Source organism: Gastrolobium bilobum, unplaced genomic scaffold (genome assembly GCF_033153095.1).
Source record: "Gastrolobium bilobum isolate Gb01-03AN ecotype WA unplaced genomic scaffold, APGP_CSIRO_Gbil_v1 utg2134, whole genome shotgun sequence".
Taxonomy (NCBI): Eukaryota; Viridiplantae; Streptophyta; class Magnoliopsida; order Fabales; family Fabaceae; genus Gastrolobium; species Gastrolobium bilobum.
This window is the reverse complement of record NW_026899657.1, coordinates 611,779-623,519: the sequence shown is the minus strand read 5'-3', so window position 1 is coordinate 623,519 and position 11,741 is coordinate 611,779. Positions and strand designations below refer to the sequence as shown.

General features: G+C 33.7%; 1 protein-coding gene across 1 annotated transcript; it reads left to right on the top strand.

The window, feature by feature from the left end:
- LOC133292324 (diacylglycerol kinase 5-like) lies at positions 1 to 6,713 on the top strand. Its single transcript, XM_061490725.1, has 13 exons — positions 1 to 207; positions 433 to 659; positions 742 to 864; positions 990 to 1,118; positions 1,535 to 1,620; positions 2,286 to 2,409; positions 2,873 to 2,921; positions 3,371 to 3,453; positions 3,637 to 3,704; positions 4,933 to 5,007; positions 5,556 to 5,643; positions 5,822 to 5,938; positions 6,130 to 6,713. Exons 2-13 carry the CDS (start codon positions 453 to 455, stop codon positions 6,448 to 6,450), a joined length of 1,470 nt encoding a protein of 489 aa, XP_061346709.1. The 5' UTR covers positions 1 to 207; positions 433 to 452; the 3' UTR covers positions 6,451 to 6,713.
- The last annotated feature ends 5,028 nt before the right edge of the window (positions 6,714 to 11,741 follow it).

Here is an 11,741-nt window from a genome sequence, read left to right as displayed (position 1 = left end):
AAACAAGCATATCAAAACACCAAAACAAATAGCAAGGGGACCCGCGAATGTAACTGTATCTTCCCATTCTCATTCCCCTCGCCTTTATGGCTTTGAATACCCGACCGAGTCAACTTGACCCTTACCGTTTTCTCTGAATATCAATTCTGCTTCTGCATCATCACACTTTCACACCTCTCAGATCTCAACCGAGATTCTCATCTCCAGGTAATCACCTTCGCGTTTCCAGTTCAGATGCATAACTCAACCTCACAATCACTCTTCTTCAAAATCACGTTTGACTAGCGGAGTTTTGCATCCTAAGCACTTTCAATGCTCAATCACTTCATATTATTATCCACAATTATTGATCGTCGCTGAATTTGAGAATAACTTGCAGTAATTATGCTTTCGAATCACTTGTTAATCTCTGTACTCGCAATCTCTCTTCAGTGTTGCAGCTGAATGCGACCATGGCTTCTCGCAACTCCGACTCCAACTTCTTGAAGACCTTTGGGATCCCGAAGCACGTGCTCGTGCCGGAGTCTGAGGTTGAGGATAGCGAGATCGATCGTGATGGACCGAAGTGTCCGGTGCTCGTTTTCGTTAACTCAAAGAGTGGTGGTCAGCTGGGAGGGGACCTCTTGAGAACGTATCGTGCTCTTCTTAACAAAAATCAGGTGCTGTTAATCTGCGATCTTTCTAGAATCTTCGAGTTCGTGATCTTGATATGCAGGGCTGAGGAGTTCGTTTGATTTTTAGGTTTTTGATTTAGGGGAAGAGGCTCCTGATAAGGTTCTGAGCAGAATCTATGCTAATTTGGAAAACCTCAAGCTTCAGGGTGATCAATTTGCTATTAGGACTATGGAGAGGTTGAGATTAATTGTGAGTTGAGACTCTTTTTGATGAGTTGATGTTTCAATAGACATTGGGGTTTTCTTTAAGCAATTTTATATGCAAATTGTGGTTTTGTTTTTTGGTTGATTTTTTTATATGTACCTTGACTTTAGGTTGCAGGGGGTGATGGAACAGCTGGCTGGCTACTTGGAGTTGTTTGTGATCTCAAATTATCTCATCCTCCACCCATAGCCACGGTTCCATTGGGCACAGGGAATAATCTACCATTTGCATTTGGTTGGGTAGGAAATTGCAGTTCTCTATTCTTTGCTTTTATTGAAACTTTGAAGTACATGTAAGACATTATGCTGACTCTGCCACGACTTGATAGTTTACGAGCTGCAGTTTTCACATAAAAGGTTTTAATTGTCCTGATACCTGTTCCTTGCTTGACTGGATGCTCTTTAAGATGAGCATATTATGCTGGTTTATTCCTGAATTTTTTCCAGTCACCATTTACTAGTTTTTTTTTTTTTCTTTTTTAATTACCATCAATTGTTTTCTTGTATACCTAAAGATTGTGGTTCCTACGATGTCCTTCAATTTCAAATAATATTTGAGGAAGCTTGCAGTAATAGCTGTGACTGTGATAATAGATATTATCAGAAAAGTACCACAAAAAAAATGATTGAAATTAATTTCTGCTGCTTTATTACAGGGGAAGAAGAACCCAGGAACAGACGAACACTCGGTTGAGTCATTTCTAGATCAAGTAATGAAAGCTAAGGAAATAAAAATAGACAAGTAATGAATTTTGGCCCTATTTCGTCTTATAATTAAGTATTATTTTGTTGTTCTGCTACTTAAATAACTCACATGATCTTTATGGTTCCATTTCCTTCCTTTTATTCAGGAAATACTTCAGGTGTCCTTTTTATTGAATATAATTATACAAAAGTTGCCAGTTTATGATTACAATCCTGAATTTATTTTGAGCAGGGTTAATGACAGTATAGTTGTGGTAGCTGCAGTACCAGTTACTATAAAATCAATTGAAAACTTATGATTTCCTTTTTGATTTACTAATTTAATTTTCATTTTGTGGATACATATGATATTTTCTTCTGTGATGCGTTCACATACATTGTTAATCTTAAACTAATCATGCTAGCTGTTGTTTAATATTATTATCGTCGTTCACTATCTTTTATTCATTATTTTGTTCTCATATGGGGCATTTTAGTGGTTGCTCTAGTTTAGCAGGACTGTAGGACTGCTTTGTTTCTTGTTTGGAGTTTTGATTTTGTCCCTTACTGACTCCCGTCCTTAATCCTCCTTAATCCAAAGCAAATATATGATGATTGTTTAAGGGCTACAATTTGTTCAAGATCTTTATCAGATTTTTTTGTAGATTTCTTACACTGAATGCTGTCTGCTGATAAATGGTGTTTGTTTTTCTAAATCCTTAGCTGGCACATTCTTATGCGGATGAGGGTTCCGAAAGAAGGTCCCTGTGATCCAATTGCACCTCTTGAGTTACCGCATTCTTTGCATGCCTTCCATCGTGTATCTGAGGCAGATGAACTTAATATGGTAAGACATTAAACCATTCACTATTTTGCAATCTTATACTACATCTGGTTCATGGTTACTGGATGATGCTGCGACTTCAGGAATTTCAAGGTAAGGTACCTTGAGTTTCATATGCTATATTTTCTGATTTAAGTGAGATTTGGCATAGCTATAATGGTTGGCAAGTTCTTGGAAGAATGTATGGATGATATAGGGTTTGTATCTACAATTATACCTACTATGGGGGTGAAATTTTTATTTTGAATTATTATGGCCACGAGCCTTGTTTTCCACAATCATGTACAATAAAATATCTGCACATTTTAATATTTTATCCTTCTTTTAACTAACGGAGTTTACATAGTAAAAACTGAGGGGTGACAGTTGTTGTTCAAAAATGTTTTGTTTCAATTTGAGTTTTTACAAGTTTTGACTTCTTTTCTACTCATCATTCCTTGTGTGGTTGTTTCTTACTGCTCCTCAGGAAGGTTGCCATACTTTTCGTGGGGGATTTTGGAATTACTTCAGCATGGGTAAGAATTGCTTTTCCTGGGTACTTCTATACTTGAACTTTACCTTGCTGGTTATATAATTTCATTCTCCACTTACGAAGAATTAGTTGATTTAGCTGGCACTTCATTATAATATTTAATTTTGTCTGTTTTACATCCTTTGATCTTGGTAAAGTATTATCAAATTATGACAGCGAAAAATCCAGTTTAAATTAGCAACAAAACTTTAACCTTTTTACACAAGCTGAAAAGTATGGATATGTAATGACGGAAACCTAATTTGTGTGATGTTATATTAGCATGCTGATTAAGTAAAATTTATTGATTGCTTTCATCATAATTGTTGATTGTTTTTAGCTTGATTATTTTTAGCTTCTCGTAAAACTTATTAGGGGAGCTTTTTTTTCCCTCATTCTATAAATCCATCTTACTTCAACAGTTGTTAAAATGTCCATGACTCCTGACTGTAGGAATGGATGCTCAAGTGTCTTATGCATTTCATTCTGAACGAAAATTGCATCCCGAGAAATTCAAAAACCAGTTGATTAATCAGGTATGCTATTGTTTCTGCAGCAATCATAGTGAATACATAAAAGCATTGTGCAGAAGGTAAAAATACTGCTTTGACTTTCTCACTCTTGATTGGAAAGCGTATATAGTTTTAGACCACCGAGATGTACTTTCATCCTCTATTTTTTTGGGATTGATTTTGTTATTCTGATTTCAATCATGTCAGAGTACTTATGCTAAGCTTGGGTGCACGCAAGGATGGTTTTTTGCTCCTCTATTCCATCCTCCTTCCAGGTCAGTTCATGTAGATGTATCATTGATTGGACAAAGGATTTGTTTGTTTTCCTTTTATGATTTTAGGTTGTTTTTGCCCACCTCATTAAATTCATGAACCATTTAATATAGGTCCATTTACATTCATGAAAGTATATGCAACGTAAGTCCCATTAGAAATCTATTTCTTGGAATTAGTTAAATGGGCATCTTCCAACTGGTTCCCTAAATATAAAGGTATCTTGAATTCAATTTTACTGTTTTGGCTTATGAATCGTCAGTATGCTGAGTTCTCCATACATCTATAAATATGTTAATTCAATAGTTAAGTTGGCACTACTTAGTGCAGCTTCAACAGCGACAAGGTACAGTTGTTAATGATAAGCTCAGGGAATAGATTATCAACATTATCAACATTCCCTATATTTAGAAATTTCTAAAGCTTGATAGATAGCATTTTCTAAATCTAAAAAGCACGTGATATCTTTGTTGGTGGCCTAATTATTCCCTATATGAACCGTCCGTGGATATCCTATTATGCTAGAGGAAACACTGAATTCTAAAATATACTGCAATCCCATCTTCACAGTGGGTCATGCCTGCATCCCCTGATGTCCCAGGATCAACTGAGCATATTTTTCAGAATTCCAGTTTCACTAACCCATTTACCAGGTAGGCATCTCACCTTTTAGGAAGGTATGGGCTTTGATAATGGTGCTGGCCCGTGAGTGGAACTAAGAAGCTACAGAAATACTCTGTCACTGCATCATGCATCAGTATGACAGCATTCTTTGGATTCCTCTAAATACCATTTTATTTAGTTTTAATTCTAACCAATGAAATCATAAAATTAAAAGCAATAGCTATTTTTTTTGCTATTTTTGCTAGTCCATAGATTGGAATGTACACATGAGAAACCTATTTTCATCAAAATATCATAATTAGAGAATTCTTTTAGGATTTTTCCTTCTGTTCAGATGTCAATTTAAATAATATAAATGGCTGTAACTTGTAAATACGGTGCTTACTATAGGAGACTGAGAACAGGTCTAGCAATTTGAATGTTTACGTAGTTCTTTTCTTTTCCCTTCTTTTCTTATAATGCTAGTTTAGATTGGTCAAATGCACACGCATATGCACAAACTACGCATACAATATCAATCCTTCACAGGTCCATCTTAAGCATTTTTTTCAATATATATTTTTTACTTAACCAGTTAAGTAAATGTAATTTGATCTTCTAATGCAGGAACATAGCACATCTTGCAAAAGTGAAAGTCATGAAAAGGCATGGTCATTGGGAAGACTTGCACATACCTTCCAGGTAAATCATTCTGTACACGCATATATATCTTCTTTTTTTGGGTTTTATTGGAGGTGTAAGCTCTTGAGTAGTGGAGGGGAAAAGATAGTCTAGTGGGGGATTGAACCTCTAACATCGACATCATACTAGAGTCTTAAAAACTTGTGCCAGTGTCAATTAAGCTACGAGCTGATTGCCATATATATTTAGCAAAGCAGAAAAGGGAAGGTAAAACAAAATTCAGGTCAGCAGGAAAATGCCTGCATTTTTGAAATGCCAAAGGGCAAAGACCCAAAGCCACACTTAACTAAGCTTTGATAGCTTTCCAACACTATTGCCCATTCAATTTTATTCAAAACTTCATTGCTTTTATCATTGATGCTCTTGTTAATTGTTGGATGATTAATGTCTCATCATATTGACAACTTCTTGAGTACGGATATTTTAAAGTAAAAAGGCCATTTAAATCAACTTTCCTTCTTGTCCACCTGCTGTTCTTTCTGCTCCTGTTTGCTTCTTGAATAACATCTAATATTTGTTTATTAACCCTATTTCCATTTTATATGCAGCATCCGGTCAATTGTATGTCTTAACTTGCCTAGCTTTTCCGGTGGATTGAATCCATGGGGTACACCAAACAGGAAGAAGCAGCGTGATGTAAATTTCATAAGCTACTTCTGAATTATTTTATTTAGTAACTTTTTACCAGTAAGTTTTGAGGTCAAGTACTACTCTACTAGTAGTAGTATTAGTACTAAATAACATATTTTTATGCAATCTTTTTGTCAAAAAAAATAAATAAAAAATCTAAGTATGCTATTTTGATTGAATGCAGAGAGATTGGACACCTCCATATGTAGATGATGGCCTTATAGAGGTTGTTGGTTTTATAGATGCCTGGCATGGGCTTGTTTTGCTTGCTCCAAAAGGACATGGAACTCGCCTTGCTCAGGCATGTTGATACATTGAAATATTGGATACACATTTGCACTTGTACCTTTTGATTCTCAGAACACATTTTTCTTAAATTTTATTCTGGAAATATTAAAATTCGCTCACATATAATTAAGTTTTTGTACCAATTATTAATTTTTTTTCTTAGTTTTAAAATTTAATAATGTCTTGAAATTATGTTGGCATTAGGCACACCGAATCCGCTTTGAGTTTCACAAAGGAGCAGCAGATCATACATTCATGAGGATTGATGGGGAACCTTGGAAGCAACCCCTACCAGTTGACGATGATACTGTTGTGGTAGAGATTTCTCACCATGGCCAGGTCAACATGCTTGCAACTCATGATTCCAAAGCTAAAAGTGTGTATGATCGGTCATCACCATCGCATAATGATCCTGAGGAAGATGATAGTGATGATGAAGACTCTCTAGCAGATGAATTTCGGAAATTTGGTGCTGCAGATACATTTAAAATCCCAGATGAGGTAGATCTTGCGCATCTTAGTTAGATCTGTCACTATTAAGCCATTCTTTAGTGTTATGCAGTTGACATTACCTGCCCAATCCCTACCTGTTAAGTCCTTACAAATATTTGTCGTTGCCCCTTTCAATTGCATCACCTATTTGCTCAATTCTAGCAGCGCTATGTCTGCAAACTTGTAATTAAGAATTGAGATTCAATAATTGCTTTGTTCTAAACGTTCTTAGAGCTGAAATACATAGATTTGTATTCTGCTCCACCTGTGGCAGGCCTTCAGTGTCGGTGTTCAAGCTAGGCATGTAGTGAGAATCCTTTCTGATTTCTTCTGTGGCGTCAAAAAACTAGGGTCTAGATTAATATAGTAATTAATTAAGGAAAATTATCCAAAAAGTTTTCAATTCATTTTGTTTGATCGGCCATTTAATTCATTAGAATGTGACAAGGATAGTGTACTTTGGTGCACATTGCGTTCCTCTCGTAATTACACAAATGGGGGAAGTTCAAATTGAATATGCTCTTTTTAATATACATCTGCGTGGCTTTGGAGGAGGGAAGCAAAGTAAGGCCGCCCGAAATCGCTAATTCACCAGTAATCTCTCTAACAAAAGAACAATAGAGGATCCTACAATAATATTATAATAAAAATAGTATAAAGGACTCTTTAGTAAAAAGGGGAAGGATATTGTGACAACCAAGTTGTGTTATTACCAAGTGACTATCAATCAATCTCACCGTTTGATCGATTTATGTTGATCCAACGGTTATATTTATTTCCATCTTTGTATGGTCATGATTCCCCATGTTTAAAGTAAAAGCATTAAATATGAGAAATCATAACTATACAAAGATGAAAATAAATATAAAGTATTAAATTTGAAAAATCATGACCATACAAAGATGGAAATAAATATAATCGTTGGATCAATATAATCGATCTAACGGTAAGATTGATTGGTAGTCACTTGGTAGTAACACAATTTGATTCTCACAATATCCTTCCCTTAGTATAAATTAGTGTCTGTGCAAAGGAGATGAGATGTGTTTACATCATTTAATTTAATAATTTAAAAATAATATACTTACAATCTATTTTTGTTTACAATCTCTTACATTATATTTTAATTGTTAATTTTCGTGAATCTCACAATTATAATTTATTAACGGAAATCATCGGTTAAAATGTGATTGTAAGAAATTGTAAACGAAAATAGATTATAAGTATAACCTTCCTCTTAATAATTTAATGTAAAATATAGTTTTTTGGTGTCAAATTTTATAAAAATTAAACAAAAAAAAATCAAATAATTTTTATTTTCATATATTTCAAAACCATATATTATGTTAATCTTTATATATATATATCAATGAAATGCTAAATAATTGTATATTAATATAATATTTTATAAATACGATTTATATGATAGAAATTTTCAATTGTCTTTATATATATATATATATATATATATATATATATATATATATATATAGAGGTTTGCATTCATCATTTCGTAGATACAAGGTATGTTTTGATGATAACAAAGTGGCAACAACAAAAAGAGAAGAGCTTTGATCAAGAGCAAAAAGCATCAACCAATGTGGATATTGAAGATGTATGATGTAGTCACACAAGAAGAGTGATGTCATATCAAAGTAGCAAAATCATTGGATCAAAAGCAACAAGGAATAATTAGAAAAGAAACACTAAGATCAAAGACAATTAACCATGAACAACATCTAAGAAAAGCTCACTATCATAACCATGGTGAAAAATGATCAAAACCAACAAAGTGCCAAGCATTGTCATATTCAACAAGTCAACGCATCAAGTTCAAGAAAAGATCCAAGACACAAGACATGAAGCTAAGTCTAAAATCATATTTGGAATATATCTTTAGGACTTAGAATATATGTGAAGGTATATGGTAGATTGCATTGCATAAGCTCAAAGTTTTTCTCAAAGTAAACGTGTTTTTCAAATTGCATAATCATAATCTTTATATACTTGAAAGAAATTTGAAAAATCCAAGGAAAAGATCTTTGACATATTTTATAACTTCAAAACATATTTATCAAGTCAAGATCTTTCACAAAAAGTGGTTGGAAGCAAGCTAGAACACATTTGAACCAAAAATCTGTTGCTTAATTTTTCTGCTGTCTTCCATACAACTTTTCGTATCTAAGATGATGGATTTGGATCTTGTGTTCTTCATAAAAGTTGTAGATCTTTTTTTATCTTTCCAACTAGACCAATATCACATCAATCCGACAAGTATAACTCAAGTTATGCCCAAAATACGAAACAGTGACCTTGCTGTCAATAAAGTATTCGAATACCTGATGCAGTATTCGAATACCTTATTAAGTATTCGAATACCACACGAAAAGTATTCGAATACTTGCTGGGCAGAAGGCCTATAACGGCCATAAACGACTATAAATGAAGTATTCGAATACCACACAAAAAGTATTTGAATACTTACTGGGCAGAATGCATAAAACGGTCATAAACGGCTAGTTTTCAATGGAAACACTATAAATACATTCCTTATGACCCTAAAACGAAGAGATCACCATTCCTACCCATCTTAAGGATGATTTGAGAGCTTCTACACTATCATTTGCATATTCTTTCATATCTTTCAAAGATCAAATATATTTGAGCTCATATCTTGAAAATCCATATACCCATAGTGCTTCAAGTTGTATATCCACACTTTGAGAGTATATATTCATTTCCTAATATTCCCCTTCTTGTATTCTTGAGTTGAAAGGATTGTGAGACCCATTGTTTGATAGGTAGCCAAATACCTAAGTAAATTTGGAGTAAATTGTAAGGTTACCAAGTACCCGTAAACTTGGAGATTGAAAGGTATCCAAGAACCCGAAATCTTGGAAGATTGTAAAGGTTTGTCAAGCACCCGTGAAGCTTGACCATTAGTGAAAGAGTTGATCGAGCGGCTTCAGTCTGGACGTAGGTCACAAGTGGTGGTGACCAAACCAGGATATATTGTGTTAGCAATTCTCTAAACTCTAAACTCTTTATTTCTAGCACTCTAATTCCTTATTTGATATCTTGTATGTGCTAGTATAAGTTCTATAATTGTGATATATTATATATTATGGATTGTCTGAATGTATTGATTAGATTTCCACATATCAAAGTTTGCTTGAAATAATTATTTAGAAACTAGAAGGGGTCTTTTGCGAAAATTTTGTAATACTCAATTCACCCCCCCCCCCTCTTGAGTATGGAAGCCACATTCCTAACAAGTGGTATCAAAGCCTAGTGCTCAGTTAGAGGTTTAACCACCTAGAGTTAAAGATCCTTTTTGGGGCTTCCAATATAATTTAATTTTAAATCAAACAAAAAAATGCAAGGCTTTGAATGTGATAAACCACCATTCTTTGATGGTGAGGATTTTGAATATTGGGTAAAAAGAATGGAAGTTTTTGTTCAATCAATTCATCTTTATATGTGGCATGTTGTAGATGAAGGTTTTTCGTTGAAAATAGAAGAATGCATGAATGATTTCAATAAAAGATGTTTTGTCTTCAATCTTGAGGCTATGCAAATGCTTAGAAAAAGTGTATATGATGATGCATATGCTAAGATTAAACATTGCATAAATGCTAAAGATATATGAGATACTCTTATTGCTATCTATCTTGTCAATGATGATTCTGTGCATAAAGATGCATATAGAGAGCAAGAATTGCAAAATCCATTGGAAGAAGAAAAAGATGATAAATGCACTCAATAAGGGATCGAAAGGGATCAAAGAAGCTCAAAACCTCTTTGTGACAATGATGACATTCAACTTGAGGTAAACCTTGATTATAATCCTTCACATGATAATTTGCAATGTGCGTACGATGATTTGAATGATAGCTTGTTGAACTTGAAAATAGAAATTTGGCTTCAATACAAAGTATTTGCTTCATTGAAAATCAAATTGAATCTTTAAAAAATATATATGATTTTCAAGAAGAGAACATATCCTTGAATTATGAATCCTCAACCATTCTTAAAAATTGCATTGATGTTGATAATCAAGTTGAAGAACTATCATCCAAATTTTCCATAATTGATAATCCTATATGCTCATATTCCATGTTTGAAAATGAAAATAATAATGATACTTTTGTACATGGAAAACCTATAAATGATTGTGGAAATAATAGTTTGGATAATGATAATAGCAAGAAAGTCAGAAATTTGAAAGTTGAGAACAAGTTATCTTGCAAACACACTGTATGTAATTATTGTGGTAAAGTATGACATATTTCTCATTTGTGCTATCATAGAAGAAATTCTTGTTTGAGAAATAAATCGGTTTGGGTTGTCAAAAATTCTATAAATGTTATTCCTAACCCTCAAGGATCGAAGATGAAATGGGTACCAAAAAGTCCTCCTAGCATTTCGAGTGTGCAAAAAATTATTCAAAATGATGGACAAAAAGGTCAGGAGAAAAAGGAATCATCAAGGAAAATGCTTCCTATGTCCAATGATGGAATTATCAATCAAAGAAGTAATGGAACTACAGCCAAAGCTTCTCACATGCGCAAGGTGGAACCTAAAGGTTCAAAATCCAAAGAGAGAAGCAATGGGTTAGAAAAAGTCTTCACTTGATTACAAGGGCCAAGGTATCAAATATCATTACCTCTTATGCTTATTCACATGTGAATCCAATGAATATGAGGTATATATCCTTTAGGCCTTAGGTAATGGATAAAATCGTATGTGCTTGGTTTAAATGTTGAAAATTATGAATGGCACATGATTATATCTATAGTTGTTCACTTATATGTTGATTTCTGACACATCTGAATTGTTTTACGCATATCTTGAGTTACAGAAATCATTTTTAAGTGAGACCAGTGGTCCTTGAAAGCTATCTTGATAAACATTCATTCTGGAAATTTTCATAATTTTTAGTCAAGGATAATGCTCCCAGAAATCTCGTGAACATGACTGTTCTGTCATAAACTCTGTTTTTGACTAGTTTACTTAAAATGAGCATAACTTTAGTTATACAAATCCTTTGAGCATGAAACTAGTGGCATTACAAAGATAGCTCAATCAAGTTTAATACTGGAAATCTTTAGAATTGTTGTATATGTACATTGTTCCAGTTGGTCAGGTGGTATTCGAATACTTTTAAGTAGTATTCAGATACTTTTTGTCTCAGTATTCGAATACTTGATGTTGAAGAAAAGTATTCGGATACTTTTAATAAAGTATTCGGATACTGCAGTACACAATCATTTTTCCTACAACATAACTCTTACAAAACCCATATATATATACAGGGCTTTTTG

Bases quoted from the DNA above. Each gene is read 5' to 3' on its own strand.
- LOC133292324 (XM_061490725.1), top strand. From the start codon at position 453: ATGGCTTCTCGCAACTCCGACTCCAACTTCTTGAAGACCTTTGGGATC. The intron at 660-741 runs GTGCTGTTAATC...TTTGATTTTTAG, and splicing joins CTCTTCTTAACAAAAATCAG to GTTTTTGATTTAGGGGAAGA. The intron at 1,621-2,285 runs GTAATGAATTTT...CTAAATCCTTAG, and splicing joins AAGGAAATAAAAATAGACAA to CTGGCACATTCTTATGCGGA.